General features: G+C 49.4%; 1 protein-coding gene across 12 annotated transcripts in view; it reads right to left on the minus strand.

The window, feature by feature from the left end:
- Positions 1-24,894, minus strand: part of SRRM1 (serine and arginine repetitive matrix 1) — a 254,277-nt gene that overhangs the window by 186,189 nt on the left and 43,194 nt on the right. For 10 of the 12 annotated variants that reach the window (XM_078774000.1, XM_078774003.1, XM_078774001.1 and 7 more), the window contains 2 exons: positions 11,258-11,330; positions 11,084-11,160 (listed from right to left, as the gene is read on the minus strand). The exons of the other annotated variants lie outside the window; for them this stretch is intronic. In XM_078774000.1, the coding sequence (XP_078630126.1) occupies positions 11,084-11,160; positions 11,258-11,330 (150 nt within the window). The remainder of the gene's footprint in view (positions 1-11,083; positions 11,161-11,257; positions 11,331-24,894) is intronic. 12 annotated transcript variants of the gene reach the window in all.

Here is a 24,894-nt window from a genome sequence, read left to right on the forward strand (position 1 = left end):
TGTCTCTCGGTCCCTGCTCTCAAATGTTGTGTTTGTGTCCTTCCCCCTCTCTCCCCATCTTGTCTACCGCTCCCGATGTTATTTGTTTTGTGTGTCTGTTTGTCTTTCTGTGTGATTAATGTTCGCTCTTTCACGAGCCTCGATCTTGTATACAAAAAAAAAAAAAAAAAATCTCAAAACCGTAGCACTGCCCCCCTCCTTCGCCAGACTCGCCCCCGAGTCGAACCCACACAAGTGAGAACAACCGGTTTTGAGAAAGGTTCAGGACTACTCTTTGAATTACGTGTGACACTTAGATGTGGTTTCCCTCTACATTTAATCTAACACCCTGTATGTGACAGTTTTACAACACTAGATATGTCCCACCTACTGCGTTGTGTACTAACTAACAGACTCACACACACAGCTAACCGAATTACGGAATGAATTCTCAAACTAAACATAAAGCCGGTGGGGAGCATGTTATTTAAAAGACTAAACTAAGTATTTACATCTCGACAACCCAGTACCTGTTCTTTTATGGAAAGAAATTTGGAGGAGAGAAAACAACAATGCAATACACCAATACACCACCTTTAGAAGAAAAAAAAAACCACCTTTAGAGGCCATTTTTCCCCGCAAGCGGGGGTTGGCCTTTTTCGGGGACCGTGGTTGTTGGTTTTTTTGGGTCCCCTTTTTGAAGCAATGTTTTACGGCCGGATGCCCTTCCTGCCGCCAACCCTTTTTGTCGTCCTCTTCGTTCTCCAAGTACACCAATATACACAAATACAATACACCAATACACAAAAATGCACAATCACCATTTCATAATAAAATGTCACAGTTGCTGCTTGGCTGCTGCTTGGCTGCATCTTCATGCTTCCTGCTTCGTCTTCGGTGTGCCAAAATAAAAACTTACAGGTCTTCTTTCCTGACACACCGGAATACATTGTACAAACCCGCGTCCGTTTTTATCTGCCAGCAGGGCCAATTGTAGGTGGTCCGACTGCGTGACATCGACGCCACTTAGAACCAGTGGTCCGCAGGTGCAAGGTAACGTTTGCAGCAAATGTCTGCTCAGCAAAGATGCCAGGCCACAGAACGTGTGGTCCATAAGGTGTATTGGTGCAGCAAAAAGGTAGCAGGTGCACCGCACAGGTGTAGCAAAGTGCAGCTGCACAGGTGTAGCAAGGTGTAGCTGCACATGTGTAGCAAAGTGCAGCCACATAGCTCAGGGTTCCTGCACACTCCCCTCCAAAAAAATGGGTCCATGGGTGGGGAGGAAGACAAAGCACAGTTAGCGGAGGAAAGGGCGCAAGGGTACACACAATACAAGGCAATGCAATGCAACATGAGAGGCACGGGAGAGCGAGCAGAGTAAGCTCGTCCCTAACCGTTCGTACCCCCCCCCCCCCCCCACCCTGCCATGTCAGCCTACACTACCCTTGCCCCTCCCTGTATTTACACTTTACAAATTAGTCACTACGTCTTGTCTCCCATATCCCCCTCTAATTCCAAATTCGTCGTCCAATCCCTCCCAAGAAGGAAGAGATGGAATTACACACAATGTCACTCTCACGTCATGATGCGTCTTTACCATCCAAATAGTTCACAAAACCTGGTGTGGAGTTCCGTCTCCTTGGTGAGTGGATGTGGATGGTGCAAAGATTCCTCATCCTAACTATACTCTAATAACATTAACTCCTTTAAAATACCCGGGGTCATGTCCTGCCAATTGGCATCTTTAAACTATAAAACCACCTTTAGAGGCCATTTTTCCCCGCAAGGCGGGGGTTGGCCTTTTTCGGGAACCGTGGTTGTTGTTGTTTTTCGGTCCCCTTTTCGAAGCAATGTTTTACGGCCGGATGCCCTTCCTGACGCCAACCCTTTTTGCCGCCTTTATCGACAAACAGGGAATTACCAGTGAGCTGGTACTCAATTGGCCGACCTCGGAAGGATGGCAGGCTGAGTCAACCCCCCTGGCGTTAATTCAGCGATCGACCGGGATTCGAACCCAGGATCCTAAGCCGGCACCCTAGCCGCTAGCCCAACACCAGGGCATCTTTAAACTATGTGGTTCTAAAAACCAATTCCCATTGACCCACCCTGTGGTGCCTTCCAAATGTGGGTCTCACTCCCCAATTTTTCACTACTGTGCCTTCGCACAATTTCGGGGCTGGGTCGTGTAGCTCCACTAGCAGGTCCAACTACCTGCGCACCTCCGCCACTGAAGTCGCCACCCGAGCTTACCTTGCTCCGTGCGACTACCCTAAATCGGGGAAGGCCCCTACTGGCTCTCTCACCCCTATGATGCCCTCTCTAGCATTGGGCTACCCGGGTCCTTTCCTAGGATCCTCGGGCCCCACTGAACACTACTCTGAACTCTAACTGACTGGCTCCCAGAGCCTACCTGTGGCCTCACCTGGCCGACAAACTACCAGTGGCGGAGTGCTCCAATAACCATATGCACCAACAAAGCCCACACGCCCAGCCATTCCACAGATTCATGCACCCATCCAAGCACTTCTTTCTACTCCCCGCACCACAGGTGTCAATATCCAACAATTTACCGAAACCCTCTACCTAAATTTAAACTACCCTCCCCGGGTATCCGTGAAGGGGTCCATCTTCCCTCATTCACTCTTTCGCACCATGCACTCCACACCAAATATTCCCCACTTGCACACCATGCAAGTCCATTCACTCAACACAATTCCACTTGTCCTTAATACACCACTTATACACTTTTACACACACACAGCATCATCTAACTAACTACGTCCCTCTAATACTCGTGCTTTCCCGTCTTCCCCTACACTAAGCACTTCCCTCGTCATTATCATCCATCTAATCTCTCTACGTCCCGTCCGGTACCAATGTCACTACTTAAATCTCGTGTCTCCTATTGTCATCTCTAAATCCCTAACAATATCCGAGCCTGCCCTCGGCTAGTTTTCACTGCCATCCCCCTAAACTACTGCTCATGTGCCCCCAAAATGGTAAAGCTACCATTCGCCAACACTATGGCTAACTGTCCACTAACTATGAGCCTCTCCGTGCGGCAATACATTTCCATCACAGCTCGGCTTCGGAAAGCCGAGCAATGCATGCGGGTGGTTGGTCTACTGTAGGTTGGGTCCGTCCGGCATTTTCGATTCAGGGGAGGCATACTTGGACCGAGGTTCCAGGCGCCATCCCTACGCGGAGCCTTTCGGTCCCCGGCACGATGGCCCAACCTCCCCCGGTCGGAGCACCGCGCCCGCTAGGGGGCGAAGGTCCGACCTCTCCTACCCCCCCTTGAACCGTGCCGTTTGCCTCTTTAGCCACGGCACGGCACCGTCCATACAGGGCGGGGCCCGGCCCGAATCGTGCACGCCACCGCGGCAACGATCCCCGCCGGCCCCCGCAGCACACAAAGTGCACCACGCCCCGAGAGCTCGCGTCGGCTATACGTCGGCCTAAACGCTACCCCCCCGGTCTGAGTCGATGCTTGAGCTGCATTCTCACACCCACACGCGACCCGCTCCTTACTCGCACACTGAGGTGCTCCAAGGCCTCCCATACATCCTATTACCGCACGCTCTCGTGCACACCACCCAGGCGCACTCGTACTACTCGCGCACTGGGTTACACACTTTTCCTTCACACACTCCCTTACCGCACACTTCTCTGTTACATACTCCGTAACACACTTGGCCATCGCACACCCTCGCGTACACTCTCTTGTTACACCCTCAGTAACAACCACGGGTGTGCACTCCTGCACCCACCCAATCAGCGCACACTTACCCACGGGTGTGCAATCTCCTGTTGCACACCCAATCACGCGCTTTGGTGTGCACTCCCGTACACTCTCCTTAACACGCTCTGGTGTGCATTCACTCTCACTCTCGGCCCACTGTGTCGCACTCTGTTTCACACTCTTCCCACTCACACTCCATCTTACACTCACGCTCCGGCGCACCCTTTTTCCTCACACGTGCGCCATTCGCTTTCACACCGCACCATGGACCGTCCACGAGCGCCCGGGTGACGTCGCGATCCCAAGCGCTTACTCACCTTCTTTTTCGCGCCATACACGCTCCTACTCACCTTCGGGATTCTCTTCTCCTGCAACCGCACCTGCAAACTTTCATTGGGGTTAGGCAGCACGGCATCACGATGTGAATAGAGACTTTGCACAAATTCAATTTCGACCTCCCGTGATACATTTTCTAACTCCGCCGTCTCTTCAGCCCCAATTTCAATTATAATTTATTTTTCTTTATTAAGCTCGACGACCGCACATTGAATAAAATTTTCCAATTCGGCGGCCGTCGGCTTTTTCACACCCCAAGTCACGATTTATATTCCGGTCAACTTAACTACGCTCTGCTCTACCCGGTTCTCCACGCGTTCCTCACGTCGCACTACCCCGTCGCGTACCCAATGCGACTTTCCCGCTCGACCTGCACCTTATGTCCTCCCCCATCTGTTTTATTAACTCCCCTCGGGTGTCCATTTTGCTTTCCAGCCCGTTTTTCACCTCTTCCAATTGACCCCCCATTTGTTTTATTTCCTGGGTGGATTTGTCCCCCATTTCCTTCAATTGGCCCCCCATTTTATTTTCCAAATTATTTAACCCGTCTTTCATTTCTTTCATTTGGCCACTTTGCGCATCCATCTTTCCCTCTTGGATGTCCATTCTCCCATTTATTTTATTCATGTCAATCTTTTGGGCGTCAATTATTTCCCTCTTTGATTTGTCACTCCGGGCGTCCAATTTTTCAGTCAATTTACCTAATTCTTCTCCCATATACACCCCGAGTTGCATCATAAACAGGCCCATATCTATTGGCGCTGCGGGCTCGGCCATCGCCACTACGTGCGAGGCGCCGCCATTTTCTTCCCCTGCTACCTCTGCTATCGCACCCTCATCAATTGCCTCTTCCATTTCTTCCAATTCTTCCCGGGGGTCCTAGGTTATAAATTCTTCTCCCTCTACCTCATCATTTACCCCCACCGGCATCCGACCGCTTTGGCTAGCCATGGCACGAATACAATTTGGATTTTTATACTAAATTTTGGTCGCTCTTAATTTTGGCCAAATGTGTCCAAAAAAATTTGGTTTGGGTTCCAAATCCCACTCCCCGACACCAATTGTTGCGGATCTCGGCGCCGGCCTTCTCCCCTTACCAAGGGGGGATTAGTCCCCTTGTCTTTGACTGGCCGACGGGACCTGGGACCTATGACGTCCTTCCCGGACAGCGCGAAATAGGGTTTTAGGACTAGGATCACTATTACCTAATTACTCGCGCTGCCCTGAAACGAGGAAATAAGCCCCGCACGAATCACGTGTGCTGAGACGCCGAGCGTTGCGTACACGTGATCTGTGCCGTTTATGTGGTGACCCCGGTTCTAGCGATCTCGTTCGTACCACGCTTAGCCAATGGAGAAATCACAGAGGCGATCGAATTGGGAAGAAAGGAATAACAGGATTTATTTACACTATTTACAATGATTCCAGAGAAAAGGAGGACACAGTGAATGAATGAATGATCGTTTTAAGGCCATTTTCCCCGCTACAGCAGGGGTTAGCCTTGCGGGCCCCATGACAATCATGGTTCCCTGTTTGAGGCAATGTTTTTATGACCGGATGCCCTTCCTGACGCAAACCCTTAGTCGCCTTTTACGATGCGCAGGGATACGGTGCACCTATTCTAAACCGGGGTACACACCGGGATCATTCATCCCAGCAAGCTGGTACTCAATTTGCCGACCTCGGAAGGATGACAGGCTGAGTCAACCCCCCTGGCGTTAATTTAGCGATCGACCGGGATTCGAACCCAGGATCCTAGGATCCCAAGCCGGCACCCTAACCGCTAAGCCAACACCAGGCTATGCCCAAATTTTTTATTTGTAAGCATTTTTAATGAAGCTGTAATTATGTGCATTCATGTTCTTACAATTCAAAAAATTTCCCTTATGAATCACGAACCACTGGGATCCTATCCTCCTTTTCCCCATTGAAACATTGCCCCGACATTCACCGATTTGACATTCATGACGTTTTCCAGGAACATATTCCCCACAAATGTCGGGGTTCTTTCGTATATTATTCAACTAAAATAAAATAAAGATTTTCAAGCGAGTAGAAAGAAAAAAAAAAGACGTTTTTCCATAGTTTACATCTGTTGATTCACGATCTCCTACACCACCTTATTAAACACATTAAATTAGCTGTTCGTGCCTGTTGTTTGTCTCCTTTATGACATCGCTAAAAACAGGTTTTCTGTTTGAAATGATTTTCTATTTGGTTTGACTGCTAGACAGACAGACAGACAGACAGACAGACAGACAGACAGACAGAGTAAAAACATAATTATCTTGCTCTTTGCACACATGCACGGTCAGGATGAGATTCCATACAATTTGACCAATTCAGAGCCAAAGTACTGCTAAACTGTAGGTTTGTGGTATGATTTGTGTTCCAGTGTTCAAAATATAACATTCAATTGAAATTAAGTAGTTCCTCAATCATAGACCGATGTCTGTAGACAGACAGACAAAGTGAACGAATTGCTGAACTCTTTTCCCTTCGTGTGCACTGGGTAATGCTTTACTGAGTGATGTAGGAAGTGAATGGTGCCTCTCTTGGTGAATAAAAAAAACCACCTTTTTTTTTTTTTTTTTTTTTTTGTATACAAGATCGAGGCTCGTGAAAGAGCTAACATTAATCACACAAAAAGACAAACCGACACACAAAACACAAAAAACAAGGGGAGCGGTAGACAAGATGGGGAGAGAGGGGGAAGGACACAAAAGAGAGGGGGAAGGACACAAACACAACATTTGAGAGCAGGGACATCGGGAGGACTTGGGGGGAGGTGGGAGAGGATTAAAACATATGAACACTGCAAGGACTCTGGGGTGAATTACCGGGGGTAGAAAAGATCAAGGTTTTCGATGGGGGAAGATAAGAGATGGTGGTGAACAGCTGTTTTAAAGACCTGGAGGGAGGAGTGGGATTGAAGGGAGTGGGGGAGTTTGTTCCAGAGGCGGGAGAAAAGGGGAATGAAAGAGTGAAGGTGAGCAGAGAGCCTAGACTTTGGCAGTTTAACCAGAAGAGGGTTGCAGGCAGATCTTGTGCGACCTGAAGGAATATTGGGGGGACAGAGCACAGAGAGAGCTGGGGGAGCAAGGCCGGAGAGGAGTCGGTAGAAGACAGAAAGACCACCAACCTGCCTGCGGTGAGTGAGTGAAAGGCCCTCGGCATTGACTACATCGCAGGAGATTCCAATGATTCTGAAAGCTTTGGCCTCAACAGCGTGAAGCCGAGCAAGGTGTGAGGCAGGAGCACCAGCCCAGAGGGGGGAACAGTATTCCATTGAGCTGCGGATGAAAGCCTTGTATGTGGTGAGGAGCTCAGGTGTGCCAAGGAAGGACTTCGCACGACGGAGGATGCCCAGTCGGCGACTGGCTTTGGAGGCCAGCTTGGAAATGTGGTTTTCCCAAGAAAGATCATGGCAGATAGTGAGACCCAAAAGCTTGAGCGACAGAACTTCTTTGAGAGGATTGTTGAGAAAGTAGATGGGAGGGTTGTCCAGTCGGTCCTTTCGGAGAGACATTGTAAGAGTGTGAGATTTGTCAGGATTGAAAGACATGTTCCACTTGTTTGACCAGTCTGTGATTTTGTCCAGGTCTGCAGAGAGTGAGGAGGCTGCAGACTGCCGATCTGAGGGATGAGGAATGGAGCGACAGAGAGTAGAGTCGTCAGCAAAGAGATAGAGAGGATTTTCAAGAGAGTCAGAGAGATCATTGATGAAGACCAGAAAAAGCACAGGGCCCAGAACACTACCTTGGGGAACTCCAGCCTGAACAGGAAGAGGAGATGAGAGAAACCCATTCAGGGCCACACGTTGACTACGACCAGAGAGGAAGTCCGCCAGCCATGCGTGGAGATTTCCATGGATACCAAAGGAGGAGAGTTTGGAGAGCATAGCAGGGTGCCAGACCGTATCGAAGGCACGTGAAATGTCAAGGGAGACAGCTCTAATTTCCTGTTTGGCGTTGAGGACCTCCATCCATTGTTGAGAAAGCAGAAGCAGCATGTCCAGAGTAGAGTGACCAGGTCTGAAACCAAATTGATGATCAGAGATCAAGCCATTGGAGAAGAGGAAAGATTTAATATCTGAAGCAATGATGGATTCCATGACTTTGCTGATAATTGGGAGAAGGCTGATTGGTCTGTAGTTGCTGGGATCTGTTTTTGCACCTTTTTTGTGCAAAGCGGTGATGTTGGCTGATTTCCAAGCAGATGGCAGATGACCTTGAGCAAAAGAGAGGGTGAAGAGAACAGAAAGAGGGAGTGAAAGTGCAGAAGCACATGATTTTAGGACCCGTGGGCTGATGCCGTCAGGACCACTAACTTTTAGAGGCCATTTTTCCCCGCAAGCGGGGGTTGGCCTTTTTCGGGAACTGTGGTTGTTGTTGTTTTTCGGTCCCCTTTTTGAAGCAATGTTTTACGGCCGGATGCCCTTCCTGACGCCAACCCTTTTTTTGCCGCCTTTATCGACAAGCAGGGAATTACCAGTGAACTGGTACTCAATTTGCCGACCTCGGAAGGATGACAGGCTGAGTCAACCCCCTTGGCGTTAATTCAGCGATTGACCGGGATTCGAACCCAGGATCCTAGGATCCTAAGCTGGCACCCTAGCCGCTAGCCCAACACCAGGGTCTTGGTGAATGTGAATGGTAAATGGTCCGTACCTCTCTCATTTACCGTTCTATTTTTCAACCGCGTTCTCTGGAGTAGTTGCTCAATCACAGTAGTTATGACCATGAGTCACATGAATCACGCTTCACCATCTGGCAGTCTGACGGACGAATCTGGGTTTGGCGGATGCCAGGAGAACGCTACCTGCACAAATGCCGAGTGCCAATTGTAAAGTTTGGTGGAGCAGGAATAATGGTCTGGGGCTGTTTTTCATGGTCTGAGCTAGGCCCCTTAGTTCCAGTGAAGGGAAATCTTAACGCTAAAGTATACAATGCAGGGGTGCATCCAGGAATTTTTTGACGGGGGGGGGGGGGGGGGGGGGGGGTGCATGAAACCATAGCGCTGGGCGGGGGTGGGAATACAAGGGGGTATGGGGATCCTCCCCAATAAATTGTAAAATATTGATCGCCAGAAACGGCATTTCGTGCGTTCTTGGAAGTTTCTGCAGTTCCTTGTGTCCTTCTCTGGTCCAACAGTTCAGCAGATTAGCACCGCCTGCACCCTCATCCTGGATTGAAGGGGGGGGGGGGGGTGTGCACTCCTGCACCCTCCCCCCCCCTGGATCCGCCCCTGCAATGACATTCAAGACGATTGTGTGCTTCCAACTTTGTGGCAACAGTTTGGGGAAGGCCCTTTCCCGTTTCAGCTTGACAATGCCCCCGTGCACAAAGCGAAGTCCATACAGAAATGGTTTGTTGAGATCGGTGAGGAAGAACTTGACTGGCCTACACAGAGACATGACCTCAACCCCATCAAACACCTTTGGGATGAATTGGAACGCCGACTGCGAGCCGGGGCTAATCGCCCAACATCAATAACCAACCTCACCAATGCTCTTGTGGCTGAATGGAAGCAAATCCCCACAGCAATGTTCCAACATCTAGTGGAAAGCCTTTCCAGAAGAGTGGAGGCTTTTATGGCAGCATAGGAGGGACCAACTCCATACTAATGCCCATGATTTTGGAACGAGATGTTTGACGAGCACGTCTGTAGGTGTGATGTTTGGGTGTCCACATACTTTTGGCCATGTAGTGTATGTATTTTCATATAAAGGTCAAGATGCCCTTGGCGCCAAACTGTCTATGTTCATCTATCGTGCGTGTAGTAAAACCTTTGATCTACTCCGACATAATCCAAAACATTGTATCTGCCTTTGGCCTTGAATGATGATGTAATCGGCCGTGTGCTGAAGTATAAAAATCGGCTCAACTGAAGTGTCGAGCGAGAGAGAATCCCGCAGTAAATGCCTTAATTGGCAAAATGTAACCTGATGTGCGAGATCCTCTCTCCTGTTAAATTAACTTTGAACTCTAACATTTTTATGCAAGTATGAAAAAACTATTGAAATCTGTTATGCTTGGAACTTGATTGGTGAAGACTAATTTATTTTAATGATTGAACTCTGTAAAAATTTGAACCTGATGGAAGAGTGAGGTACAATTCTTCAACAAAGGGTAAGGGGGTTAAGTCTGGAAAACCGCCCCATGTATAATATATGACATTTTCGAAGCCCAAAAAGAGCACAACCCCATGAAAAATTTATGAAACACCCTGAAACTCGAACTTTTTCTGAAACATAAAATAAAGCAATGTACCAAGTTTCAGTTGAATATGCTAAAGTATGTGGGAAAAAAGTGTGGAAAATCACAGCTGGGATGGACAGACGGAGGGCAAACATAGTCTGACCCATGTATAATATTGTTACGTTTGTGGGGGGTGGATGAAAGAATACTGAATGAGAGATAGGATTATATAATTAGTAGCATGGGCCGTGTAATGCGCAGGAGAAATCGTGATGTACAGTAAGTAGGGTTTACAGTAATAAGATGTACAGTAACAAACCCGTGTTTCTTTTTGTTCAGATAAACGCATCGCATCCTTTCATCCCATGCATGTAAGTTAACCGCCAATTTGAGGGGCGCCTCGGAGTTAAACCTGGTTCAGTTATCCGTCATCAGGCAGTTTTAATCGCCAGAGACGCTACAATATGTTATATTTTCTAAGTCCAAAAAGGTCACAACTGCGTGGTTGAACACATGCATTCATTCGTCCTTGTATATGCCCGATTATGGAAGTCTCCCTGTGTCCACTCTCTCGTCCTCCTGACCTTAGTGTTTCAAATACGCTGCCCTTCACTACCATACGTGCTCACCCGTGATCTCTTCTACACACAGCTTTCCGATTCTGCTCACGGAAATGGTGATCACCAGAGTGGCACACCATAAAATAAGGGGCTCCATACTGTCTCAAATTAGGTAATCAAAACACTAAACGAAGATATATTCACAACAATGTATAAACCTACCTTTTTCATTCATTAAAAAGTACAAAGTTCTCAGTGTGGCGTACCTGAAAAGTTCCTTGGCCTTACGCTCTTCCTCTTCTTCTTCCTTGCTCTGCAGTAGTGCAACTTTTTCTTGTTCGAGCTAGCAGGGAAGTGCAAATAAGGACATATAAAACTAATGTAATAATCAGCTTATTTCAAATGCTTCATTGTACTCCTCCACTCGATCCATAAAATACCTGTCGCTGTTTTATCTCTTCCTTTTCTTGCTCCAAGAAGACCAATGGAATGCCAGCAATATTTTCTTGTGCACTGAGTAGAAGGGGCCAGAGTTCCCCCATGAAGAGGCATGCAACATGTAGAGCAACACAAGCACACACGTCGGCCCACGTAGAGTATTAGTTATGTCATAGTATGTGTAAGAGTAGGTCATTTCCCTCGTGATATCTGCGTTGTGTAAAGAAATGAGCTTAGGTCCTTTCATTTTGCGGCCACCCTCCAATTACATCATGGGCAAACTCGATCCCACGCCCCATTTGGCATCCCTCAAGTTTGCTATGCTTTGGCTACCTGCAGTTTGTTACGCTTTGGCTGCCAGCAGCATTAGCTGCCCTTTGTTCGCTCGAACTAGCCAAGTGACAAGAGGTAGGCCTGAAAAGAGGGAGGAGCGCGAGGGTCGGGGTGTGGCTGCGACAAGCAGCACGTCAGAGGCGGTGACGGTAAGAGCAACAGCCAACTAGTGTTACGGGGTCCTCTACAATCTCCTGGTCTCGGTAACCTCCGAACCCCGAGAGGAACCCCGGCAGAAAAAGATGTTACCCTGTGGTGAAAATCAATAGTGAAACCACACCAATGATTATAAATGAACAAACTTGTATTATAAATCACACACAGGTATAACGGTACATCAAATGGCCATTTAGAGTGCACTCTAAATATCTCTTATATAAAGCCAAATAACTCACTGCTCCCAACAAGTGAAAAGGACACTCCTCAATGTCTCGATGACTTTTCCCAAGGCGAATGGGCTTCGCTCCAGCGGTCGATGGAACGAAATCCGGTCGAAGCCCGAATCTCGCTCTCCAGCCGATATCCGAAGCGCGTACAGTGGGCAAGGATGCTCTTCCCGCCAAACTGTACAACGGCGCCCTCCAGAGGCGCACCTTCACCGCTCCCTCAACAAACCGCAACGTAATTGGAGACGAAGCGGTCGCACACACTCATCCGACAGACGGTAGGATGTTGGGGTGAAGATGACATGAAGCAAACCTTCACAGGTGTCCGAAGCACGGGGTTCAAGATGGCCGACGGCTCTAGCTTGAGCCGATGCGACGAGACGAGACGAGGATTCGTCGGAATCTCAGCGCCCCAAATCTGTCTACGCAGATTTCTCCACTCCAGCGAATATTCTTATTGCCGGATGTTCCATCCAGGAACTCAAAATCCCCTCGCGGCTGTCGGTAAACCTGGCTCGTTACGGAGCGCTGACGTCACGCGTCCTCCCCGACTTTGCTCGCGCTGCTTCTTCCTCTTCACCTTCTCGTCTTTCTCGTTCTGTTTCCTGTTTCACTTACAGTTATCCTTTTTAACTTTTAATAACCATTCCTCAATAATAAGCCTTTTGAAGATAATAATAGTACATAATATCAGAACTACGTCAAGTGGGTGAAAACCACAATAACGGAAGTTACGAATCCTAACACTTCCCCCCCCCCCCCCACCCCCCCAAAGAAAGAAAGTTTGAACACAGCGAAAACTTTCTTTGCATGCAAACTTTTTAAAAACAAAAGTAAATTCACAATCCAAATCATCAATTCCCATGGGCAACAATTATCAACATCTCAAAAATAAAGCAACAACATTTCACACAACCCACAGAGATTTCCAAAGTTAATTCACTCTGGACAAAGCATCAGCAACGACATTGTCCCTGCCCTTTACGTGCTCAATTTCCAAGTTGAACCCCTGCAAAGCCAAACTCCATCTCATCAATCTCTGATTTTTGTTTTTCATTTTTTGAATGAAGGTTAAGGGGTAGTAATCAAAATCAAAATCAAAATGTAAAACATTGCTTCAAATAGGGGACCGAAAAACAACAACAACCACGGTTCCCGAAAAAGGCCAAACCCCGCTTTGCGGGGAAAAATGGCCTCTAAAGGTGGTTGTATTTAATCAAAATCCCAAGTCAAGCAAAACTACAACACTTTTCCCGGGAGGCCGAGCTGAAAGCCAGGTTCCATGATGGTTGGGGTGGTGAGGCCTGGAAGTATTCACTACATGGACGCCTTTAGGAACGTGGAGTTCACGGTTAGTCTGTGCAGGAAAGTTCACTACATGGACGCCTTTAGGAACTTTTCTGTTTCGTCGCCATCGAACGAACTGTTGCCATCGAACGAAACGAACTGTTTCGTCGCCATCCCTAACTGGGGTGGTGTTATTTTCCCTACTGGGATTTTTAACAGCCATCGGGTTACCATAAACTTGACCACCGGCCAAAATCGTTCCCGATAACAACAGATACTCCCTCTACAGGAAGAGTGGCTTGTAAACCTACGGTGACCGGTCCTGACACCACGTCGGACTCCAACTGAATGGCATGAAGTGGAGCTCTAACACAGCCACCAATCCCCTGCAAGTGGCGTTCACGGTTAATCCGTGTAGGAATCTTGGCTCGGCGGCTCCGCAGCATTCAGTGCTTCAATTTTTCCGAACTTTCATAATAATTACGGTGGGACCGCTTGTCACGGTAGTCATATGAATAGTGGTCTCCTTCTCGGCCACGACTCTGACAATCCTTCCTTCGGGAGCTGCCGTAACTCTGGGAACCTCCATAATAATATCAATTGCGGCCACCACCAAAACTACGACTCCGTGGTCCTCCTCTGCAGATCCCACACCTATGAAATGCCTTCCCTACTGTTATGGTCCGACCCTCCAACCTTTTGCTATTCAGATCCTTTTCTCCCTCTCTGGCGTCCTTTGAGTTTTCAAACGTGACAAAGCCAAACCCTCTTGACTTTTGTGTCTCCCTGTCCTTTATCAGCAGCACTTCCAAAAGCGGTCCATATTTGCTGAAGGCAGACTCCACAACATCTTCCTTTGTTTTGAAGTTCAGTCCACCTACAGATAACTTGCCAAATTCGTCGCCATCCCTAACTGGGGTGGTGTTATTTTCCCTACTGGGATTTTTAACAGCCATCGGGTTACCATAAACTTGACCACCGGCCAAAATCGTTCCCGATAACAACAGATACTCCCTCTACAGGAAGAGTGGCTTGTAAACCTACGGTGACCGGTCCTGACACCACGTCGGACTCCAACTGAATGGCATGAAGTGGAGCTCTAACACAGCCACCAATCCCCTGCAAGCGAACACTATCACCAGTTGCCGTCTCCTCTGACAATGGCAAGATGCCTTCAAGCATTAAAGATTGATGTGCTCCTGTATCCCTCAATACCCTAACAGGTCGCCGGTTAGTCGAGGCTCCATCCAGTGACACAAACCCCTCTGAAACAAGCGTTACGCCTCGGTCCCCCGTCGGGGAAGTGATGTGAGTTGACAAAGTGGAAGACGCAGAAAACATGCTATGATATGATATTTCGCTCACAAGGTTCAGACGTACATGGAGGCGGCCATCTTGGATTTTGACGTGGCGACCCAATTTTCAATAGCGTTCTTCCTTATGCCTTATGTTCTTATCAGAGTTGTGATGGCAATGTACAAAAGAGCGCGCACAGCTGTAAGGACGAAGGACGGGAACAGTGGTGAGTTTGAGGTGAAGGTGGGAGTGCATCAGGGGTCGGTACTAAGTCCACTACTATTTGTAGCTGTGATGGAGGTGCTGGCTCAGACCGTAAAGGAGGGTTTACCATGGGAGTTGTTGTATGCAGATGATCTGGTGTTGATTGCGGAAAGTATGGATGGACTGAAGGAAAAGATGAACAAGTGGAAGGAAAGTATGGAGACAAAAGGTCTGAAGGTGAATATAGGAAAGACGAAGGTGATGGCAAGTGGTAAAGCATGTGGTGAGGTGGAAAGAACTGGGAAGTGGCCATGTGCTGTGTGCAGGAAGGGTGTCGGAGTGAACTCCATTCAATGTACAATGTGCGCTGAGTGGGTTCATCAAAAATGTAGTGGTCTGAGAGGGTCATTAACCAGTGTGGCAGCCACATTCAAATGTAAGGTGTGCACAGAGGGAGCTGCAGATGGAGGAAATGTTGAGTTGGATCTTGGAGACGGCGTGAAGCTGGAAGGTGTGAAAACATTTTGCTACCTCGGAGACATGCTGAATGGAGGTGGATCAGACTCGGCAACGGTTGCTCGAGTGAGATGTGCATGGGAGAAGTTTCGGGAACTGAGTGGCATGCTGATGAGGAGGGGAGTGTCGTTGAAGCTGAAGGGAAAGGTGTATGCTGCATGTGTGAGAAGTGTTATGATTTATGGGAGCGAGACATGGGTCATGAATGTAGAGCAGCAACGAAGGCTGGAAAGGGTGGAAATGCGAATGGTTCGGTGGATGTGGGGAGTGTCGCTGAGAGAGAGGAAGACAAATGATGAATTGCGAAAGATGATGGGAATAGAGCCTGTGATTGATGCTGTGAAGAGGAACAGGTTGAGATGGTTTGGTCATGTGTTGAGGAAGGATGAAAGTGACTGGTTGAGAAGAGTGATGGAAATGAATGTAGAAGGAAGTAGAGGTAGGGGAAGACCGAGAAAGACTTGGCTAAAGACGGTGGAAGAAGACATGCGGGCAAGGGGGTTAACAAGGAGAGATGCAGAAAATAGGGCAAAATGGAGAAGATTGTCATGGGGACCGCAAGGCTAACCCCCGCTCTTGCAGGGAAAATGGCCTTAAAGTGCATGTTGTTGTTGTTTTTCCTTATGCCTAGATACACCCACACACCAGATTAGAAGTTGGTACTTCGCTTATTTTTCGAGATATTTCGCTCACAAGGTTCAGACATATATATGGAGGCTGCCATCTTGGATTTTGACGTGGCGACCCAATTTTCAATAGCGTTCTTCCTTATGCCGAGATACACCCACACACCAAATTAGAAGTTGGTACTTCGCTTATTTTTCCAGATATTTCGCTCACAAGGTTCAGACATATATATGGTGGCGGCCATCTTGGATTTTGACGTGGCGACCTAATTTTCATTAGCATTCTTCCTTATGCCGAGATACACCCACACACCAAATTAGAAGTTGGTACTTCGCTTATTTTTCAAGATATTCATCTCACAAGGTTCAGACATACATGGCGGCGGCCATCTTGGATTTTGACATGGGTTGCACCACACACCAAATTCGAATGCGGTCCTTCGCTTACGCATGCACACACGCACGCATGCCCGCACGCACGCACGCATGCCTGCACGCACGCACACACACGGACGGAGGGGAAAACCATAGTGCCCCTTTCGCTCCACTGTGCGACGGGGGACAATAAATGGTTGGTAACCATTTTGAGGACGATTACTCACATTTGCCATTGCATTGTCAAACTCCGCTCCTGATTTTCCTTTCCCAGAGCATAACAGTGAGACATCAAGTGTCCAGGTTTATGGCAAAAAGCGCAAGTAGGCCCGGAGGAGAACCTCGTGGTTTGTCTCGAGCCCCCCGGGGAATAAGTCTGCCTTGGAACTGCTGTCTTCGGATTCCTAGAAGTCGTGGTATCAGAGTGGTCGTAATATTCATCTCAAGGCCGCCCCCATGAAGTTTCGTTCTCCGCCCCTGATGTACCATAGCTCCCCTGGCTCGGTCTAGGTGAGACATTAGGTTTGTGGAACCCCATCCTGTGGGTTAAGGCATAGTCATCCGCCATGGTTGCTGCCTCATACAGCTTTGGTACTTTCCTTTCCTCCAGATGAACTTTAATGTCCTCGTGGACGCACTGTTGGAATTCCTCCACCAGGATCAATTGTCGCAATAGTTCAAAGTCTTTCCCGACTCCTTTTGAATCACACCACAGATCAAACATGGTTTCTTTCATTCTGGCAAACTCCACATGGGTCTCATTCTCCCTCTTCCTGGCGTTCCGGAATTTTTGCCAGTAAGCTTCAGGGACCAATTAATAGGCCTTGAGAATGGTTTTCTTCACTATCTCATAATCTGCACATTGCTCAATCGGTAAAGCCGAATAAATATCTTGAGCTTTACCCACCAGAACACTTTGCACTAATATGGTCCAGGACTCCTCCGGCCATTTTAGCCACTTTCTCAAAGTGTAAAAAAAACTTGGCTACCTCCTTTTCATTGAAGGGTGGAACCAGCCTCACATGTCTGCCAACAACCCAGGTGTTTTGACTAGTTGTCGAATGAGTCGGCATGGGTGGTAACACCTCTCCCCGTTCTCTCATTAACTCCAGCTCCTTGACTTCAATTTCCTGCTGACGCGCCAATTCACGGTCCTTTAACTCCCTTTCGGCTCTTCTCTCCTCTGCTTCGAGTTCTCTTGCAGCTCTCCTTTCCTCTGCTTTTTTGCCTTCCAACCTTTCCTGGAGTTCTCTTTCCTGTGCTTTCAACCTTTCTTGGAGTTCTATTTCCTGTACAACTCTTCTTTCCTCGAGCTCTCTTTCCTGTGATTTTAACCTTTCCTGAAGTTCTCTTTCCACTCTCCTTTCCTCTGCTTTTTCTCTTCTAACCTTTCCTGGCTCTTCAATTGCATCTCCGTTTTTTGGAGCTCCACACTTTCTTGTTCTTCTGGTAACCAATTCAAGGCTCCCTCTCTCCATGTTCCTCGTTCCACCATAGATTCTATCACCAGTGTCTGCATCTCTGTTTTCTTCATTTTAGCTCGGACCTCCAAGCTAAAATGTTTGCCCAATATCAAGAGTTCCGATTTTAGTAACGCTCGGAACTGTGCCTCACTAGGGGTAGCTGTAAACTTCTCTGCGTCAAACTCCATGGTGACTATCCGTTAACACCTGTTAACCTTCACACAAGAAATTTCCCAAAAAAAACAAAAAAATTTTTATATTTTTTTTGAAAAATTTGGAAATGTTGAAAAATTTCCAAAATTGGAAAGTTTGGGAATGCTAGGGAATTCTATCCCGGACGATTTTTAAGGAATTTTATATCCCGGACGAGCCCCCAATTCCTGTTACGGGGTCCTCTACAATCTCCTGGTCTCGGTCACCTCAGAACCCCGAGAGGAACCCCGGCAGAAAAAGATGTTACCCTGTGGTGAAAATCAATAGTGAAACCACACCAATGATTATAAATGAACAAACTTGTATTATAAATCACACACAGGTATAACGGTACAACAAATGGCCATTAAGAGTGCACTCTATATATCTCTTATACAAAGTCAAATAACTCACTGCTCCCAACGAGTGAAAAGGACACTCCTCAATGTCTCTATGACTTTTCCCAAGGCGAATGGGATTCGCTCCAGCGGTCGATGGAACGAAATCCGGTCGAAGCCCGAATCTCGCTCTCCAGCCGATATCCGAAGCGGGTACAGTGGGCAAGGGTGCTCTTCCCGCCAAACTGTACAACGGTGCCCTCCAGAGGCGTACCTTCACCGCTCCCTCAACAAACCGCAACGTAATTGGAGACGAAGCGGTCGCACACACTCATCCCCGACAGACGGTAGGATGTTGGGGTGAAGATGACACGAATCAAACCTTCACAGGTGTCCGAAGCACGGGGTTCAAGATGGCCGACGGCTCTAGCTTGAGCCGATGCGACGAGACGAGGATTCGTCGGAATCTCAGCGCCCCATATCTGACTACGCAGATTTCTCCACTCCAGCGAATATTCTTATCGCCGGATCTTCCTTCCAGGAACTCAAAATGCCCTCGCGGCTGTCGGTAAACCTGGCTCGTTACGGAGCGCTGAGGTCACGCGTCCTCCCCGACTTTGCTCGCACTGCTTCTTCCTCTTCACCTTCTCGTCTTTCTCGTTTGGTTTCCTGTTTCACTTGCAGTTATTCTTTTTAACTTTTAATTACCGTTCCTGAATAATAAGCCTTTTGACGATTATAATAGTACATAATATCAGAACTACGTCAAGTGGGTGAAAACCACAATAACGGAAGTTACGAATCCGTAACACTAGGGCTCGGAGGGCATGGCATGATAGGGCGTGGCAAGACGCATCTAGTAAGTTCCAGAGGGTTCCAAGGGCGTGGCAATAAAACCCTTGGCGCAAGGCCCCCACCTCAGTTATGAGAAGGAAGAGCCAGGCGCTCGAGTTGAGAGAACTGTATTGAGAGGACTGACCAGGAGAACTCAGAGGACCGGTGGACACACGACAGTGTCGAGAGCCCTAGATTGAGAAGTACATATTGAACTATTAAATTATTACGTACGCGGCCGCAGCCGCAAGTGTAACCGCCAAAGCCAGCCCTACCCTTCGCCCTGTAATAACCCCGTGCGCGAAAACGACACGCGGAGAGCTCCTGCCGTCTGTTTCATCTTCTTCGCGGTGCGAGTTGGGGACCGGAGAGCGAGCTGCCTGGACGCCATCCCTGGACGTGCTGACCTGGTCAACTGCAAACCCCGTGTGAGTGTGTCTGAGAGTGAACGGGCCCGTTTGTCCAGGGGATAAGTACAAGACTGTTTAAGGCTGCACTGTCTTCTTCTTCTTCTGATTATTGTACAAAGTGTAAATAAATCGTGTTATTCCTTTCTTCCAAATTCGACCGTTTCCATGATTTCCTCCATTGGGTAAGCGTGGCACGATGAAGAACCGCTTGGATCGGGATCTAGTCCTTGATAACGGATCGGGTCACGGGTTCGCTACCGCTCGGCGTATCCACCAACACCCGTGATTCGGGCGAGGCTTGTCTCCTCGTTTCAGGGTAGCGATAGTACTTAGGTAATAGCGAATCTGGTCCTACAACCCTATTTAACGCTGCCCGGAAAGGACGTCATAGGCCTCGGGTCCCGTCGGTCAGTCAAAGACAAGGGGACTAATCCCCCCTTGGTAAGGGGAAAAGGCCGGCGCGGAGATCCGCAACATTTGGTAGTCAGGAGTGGGGATTTGGAACCTGGGACTAAATTTGTTCGACAAAATTTTGGACACCAATTTTGCATATTGGCCGCAACAATTGGTGTCAGGAGTTTGGATTGGACCCGAAGTGCGCTTAACGCACTCAAAATTACGAGCGGCCGAAATTTAGTTTACAACCAAATTTAATTTGTGCCATGGATAACCAAGACGGTCGGATGCCGGTGGGGGTAGAAGAGGAGATCGATGAGGGGTTAGAATCGATAACCCAGGACCCCCGGGAAGAGTGGGAAGAAGAGGAGCATTGATGAGGGTGCAGCAGGGGAAGAAAATGGCGGCGCCGTGCACATGGCCGCGGTAGCCGAGCCCGCCGCACCAATGGATATGGCCCTGTTTATGGTACAACTCAGGGCATATTTGGGAGACGAAATGGATAAAATGAGGAACGAAGTAAGGGGTAGCAGGGGCGAGTTGACCAAAACGATGGATGCCCAAAGTGACAAATCTACCCGGGAAATAGAAGGGTTGGAAAACAAAATGGGGGGCCAATTGAGGGAAATAGGGGGCCAATTGAGGGAAATGGGGAACAAATCCGCCCGGGAAAAAAACAGATGTGGGATCAATTAGAAGAGGTAAAAAGCGGGCTGGAAAGCAAAATGGACGCCCAAAAGAATGAATTGGAAAAATGCGGGTGGCATCGAAGAGGGAAATAGAAGAAATGGGAGAGGACATAAGGCGCGGGTTGAGCGAAGAGGTCGCATTGGTACGCGACGAGGTAAAGCAGTGCGAGGAGCGCGTGGAGAAGGAGGTGAGGAAGAGTACGGCAAGGTTACATGGGGGTATAGAGGAGTTGACGTGGGAAGTAGAAAAGCTGACGGCTAGCGCCACGATCATCAGCCCTGTGATCCTTAATTCGAGTGCAGACGGCTGGGATAAAATCCAGCGTCTGGAAAATCATAGTTTGCAGCTGGCTACTGGGGTAACGGCCCCCATCATAGGGCATGGTTTTGTAACCCTCAAGTTGGGGTCGGTAAAGAGGGAGATAGAAGTTTGGGTGACGGAGGTGTGCGACCCATGCCTAATCGGGCTGGATTTGTTGACTGCCAGCGGTTGTAAAATCGATTTGTCGGGGGACCCTGCAAGTGGGAATAGATGAGCTGCCATTGGGCGGGGTGAGCACGGCCGAGAGGACGGAGCTGGAGGCTTCTGAGGCCGTGACCATGCCCACAAGGGCCGAGGCAATAGTGCCGGCCCGATGGCTAGCTCGCCCAACATGGCAGGAGTCCTGCGGCCTCGTCGAACCGGTTGCAGGGCAGTCCATCCCGGGTTTAGTCGTGGGCCGCACCCTCGTAAAAACGGACGGGCCGGTGGTGCCCGTCCGAGTAATCAATATTAGTACGGAACCACGCACTATAGGACGGGGCACGAAGATAGCCAGCTGCACCCCAGTTAATGAAGTCGCGGCAGTGAGGGGCGAGAACATCCAGCCGAGCCAGCCCCGGAGGGAGTCTCTCGGAAATCATAGTAGGAATTGGCCGATCCCATTTGAGATGGTAAATCGAAGTAGCATAGAGTTGGACGATACCCAGAGGGAGGCCTCACACAAATTGATTGAAACCCATTTGGACATCTTATCCTTGTCCTCCGAGGATATTGGACGTACGGGCCTGGCGAAACATCAGATCCACACCGGTGAGGCCCGGCCTATTCGTCAGCCCGCCCGACGGCTTACCTTGGAGCAAGAGGGAGGAAGCTGATGAGCAGGTAGAAAAAATGCTCGATGCAGGTATCATCGAGCCCTCGGGAAGTCCTTGGATGTCACCTGTTGTGTTGGTCAAAAAGAAAGATGGGACCACGCGTTTCTGCGTGGACTATCGCCAACTGAACAACGTGACACTCAAAGACTCATATCCTCTGCCAGGAATTGACGATACCCTCGATGCCGTTGCGGGCTCAAATTGGTTCTCAACCTTGGACCTCAAGAGTGGGTATTGGCAGGTGGAGATGGACAGGGCAGGGAAGGAGAAAACGGCATTTTCCACAGGTAAGGGGCTGCATCAGTTCAGTGTGATGCCGTTTGGTTTGTGTAACGCCCCCGCCACCTTTGAACGAATGATGGAGCATGTACTGGGCGGCATGCCATGGCAGTCATGCCTGGTGTACCTGGATGACGTCCTGGTGCATGCTAAAACATTCGCCCAAGCAATAGCTAATTTGGACCAGGTGTTTGGGTGCCTGGCAGGCAGGGTTAAAGCTGAGCCCGAGTAAGTGCACTTTGTTTGCGAGAGAGGTGGCCTATCTAGGTCACGTCATCGGTCGCGAGGGGGTAAAAACAGACCCAGGCAAAATTACAGCGGTAGAGGAGTGGCCCGCACCACATACCATCAAGGAGGTGCGGGGATTTTTGGGACTCTGCTCCTACTACCGGCGTTTTGTGGCAAAGTTTGCAGAGTTGGCCCGGCCCCTTCATCGGCTTACGGAGAAGGGGACGAGATTTAATTGGACAAGGGAGTGCCAAAAGGCCTTCCCAGCATTGAATGGGGGTTTGACATCCGCACCCATTCTCGCATACCCCACTAGTGACGGGACATTTACCCTGGACACGGATGCAAGCCAGGAAGGATTGGACACGGTTTTGTCCCAGACACAGGGGGGCATGGAGAGAGTGATCGCGTATTGTAGTCGGGCCATGAGTAGGCCCGAGCGAAATTATTGCGTCACTCGTAAAGAGTTATTGGCTATGCTGGCTGCCATGAGCCATTTCCACCCGTACTTGTACGGGCGGAAATTTCTGGTTCGAACTGACCATTCCTCCCTGCAATGGCTCCTCCGCCGGTTCAAGGAACCTGAGGGCCAAATTGCAAGGTGGTTGGAAAAGTTGCAGCAGTACGATTTTAATGTGACCCATAGGGCCGGGAAGGCCCATGGGAATGCCAATGCACTCTCTCGACGTCCTTGTTTGGGGGAAAACTGTAAATTTTGTGGGAGACACGAGGAGAGGGAGCAATTGGCAGACTCCACCCCTACCCTCGTAGTCCGTGCAACCCGGGTGAGAGGGCCAATTTTGCCACTAACCGCAGATGAAGAATTTGGAGCTTTGGCATGGAGCACGGCCCAGAGGGAGGATCCCGTACTGGCACCGGTGTACGAATGGGTTCGTTTTGGGAGCAGACCTAATGGGGAAGAAGTCAACCCCCTCGGGTGCCAACAAAGGCATATTGGGCTCAGTGGCAAACCCTGGAATTGAAAGGTAACATCTTGTATCGCAAATGGGTAGAGATTCCCTCTGAGAGAACTTCCTGGCTGGTGATAGTCCCAGACAAATTTAAGAACACAATAATACAGCAGGTGCATGGTACCCGCCCCGGCAGCCATTTGGGCAGGACAAAGACTACATCTCGGGTCCGCCGGAGGTTTTATTGGGTGAATATGGGGCGCGATATACAGGACTGGTGTCAGAGATGCGACGCCTTTACTGCTAAAAAGGGACCAGCACGGAGGATGAGGGCCCCCCTTCAATTACACCAGGTGGGGGCCCCCTTGAGCGGGTGGCTATGGATATTCTAGGACCACTACCACGCACCCGCCAAGTTAACAAGTACATCCCCGTTGTAATGGACTATTTCACCAAGTGGCCGGAGGCCTGTGCCCTCCCCAACCAAGAAGCCGGGGTGGTGGCACAGGCCTTCGTGGAAGGATTTGTATGTCGGCATGGTATTCCGGAGTAGCTGCACACCGACCAGGGTCGAAATTTTGAGAGCCAATTATTAAAAGATGGGTGCAGGCTCCTGCCAATTATGAAGGCACGGACAACGCCCTGAAGACCACAATCTGACGGGATGGTGGAAAGGTTCAATCGAACCCTGATCCAACAATTGGCATTGTTTACCACCACCCGTCAGGACGACTGGGACGAACATCTCCCGTATTTGTTAATGGCCTACCGAACGAGCCAGCACGGGGCCACCGCATGCAGTCCAGCGTTGCTGATGTATGGGCGGGAGTTGCGGGCTCCCGCCGACCTGCTATGCGGTCCCGTGCCAGAGACCACTAATAGACCGCCGGGGGAGGGCTATGCACGTCACCTGGAGGAAGGCATGGAGAGAGTCTATGCCTTCGCACGCCCCAGCTTCAGCTGGCGGGTGCCAAGATGAAGCGCAGGTACGACCACCGGAGCCAGGGGAGTCAGTACGCTCCGGGGATGAAGATTTGGTCCTTCAATCCCCGGAGGCGAAAGGGTAGGTGTCCCAAACTCACCTCACCCTGGCAAGGCCCGGGGGTCGTCCTGGCGCAAATTTGTGACGTGGTCATTAAGATCAAAATGGGGCCACGAGCCCTCCCTCGGATCGTCCACGCCGACCGGGTAAGACCCTACACCGGCGAGCAGGCGCCCTCATGGATCGCCTCGGCTTTAGAGGCCGAGGCAGGACCCAGTACCTCCAATGACGGGGGCTCATAGTGCGAGAGGACTGGGGGGTCATAGTGTTGGGGAGTAGTGCCCGGTGTGGAGGGATGGTCGTGTTACCATCCCTCATTGGGGCACATGAGCTTTAGTTTATGGGGATGGCAGTGGAAACTAGCCGAGGGCGGGCTAGGATATTGTTAGGGATTTAGAGATGACAGTAGATGACAAGATTTAAGTAGTGACATTGGTACAAGTAGAGGGGACATACTCAGATTAAAAGGATGTTAATGACGAGGGAGTGCTTCGTGTAAGGGAAGACAGGAAAGCACGAGCTTTATACCCCCATCACACCAAACTAGCTCTCAATACGTTTGTGAAAATGTTGTCAAACGGGCTCCAACGGTGTATGAACGTAGTGGACGTAGTAGCAACTATTTACAGTCTTTTTACGAACTTCATGGACGGGCTCGGACGGGGAGGGTGCTCTAGAACTTTGAGCCTGCTCAAAA

The sequence above is a fragment of the Myxine glutinosa genome, chromosome 3, assembly GCF_964187855.1.
Source record: "Myxine glutinosa chromosome 3, kmMyxGlut1.1, whole genome shotgun sequence".
NCBI classification, from domain to species: Eukaryota; Metazoa; Chordata; class Myxini; order Myxiniformes; family Myxinidae; genus Myxine; species Myxine glutinosa.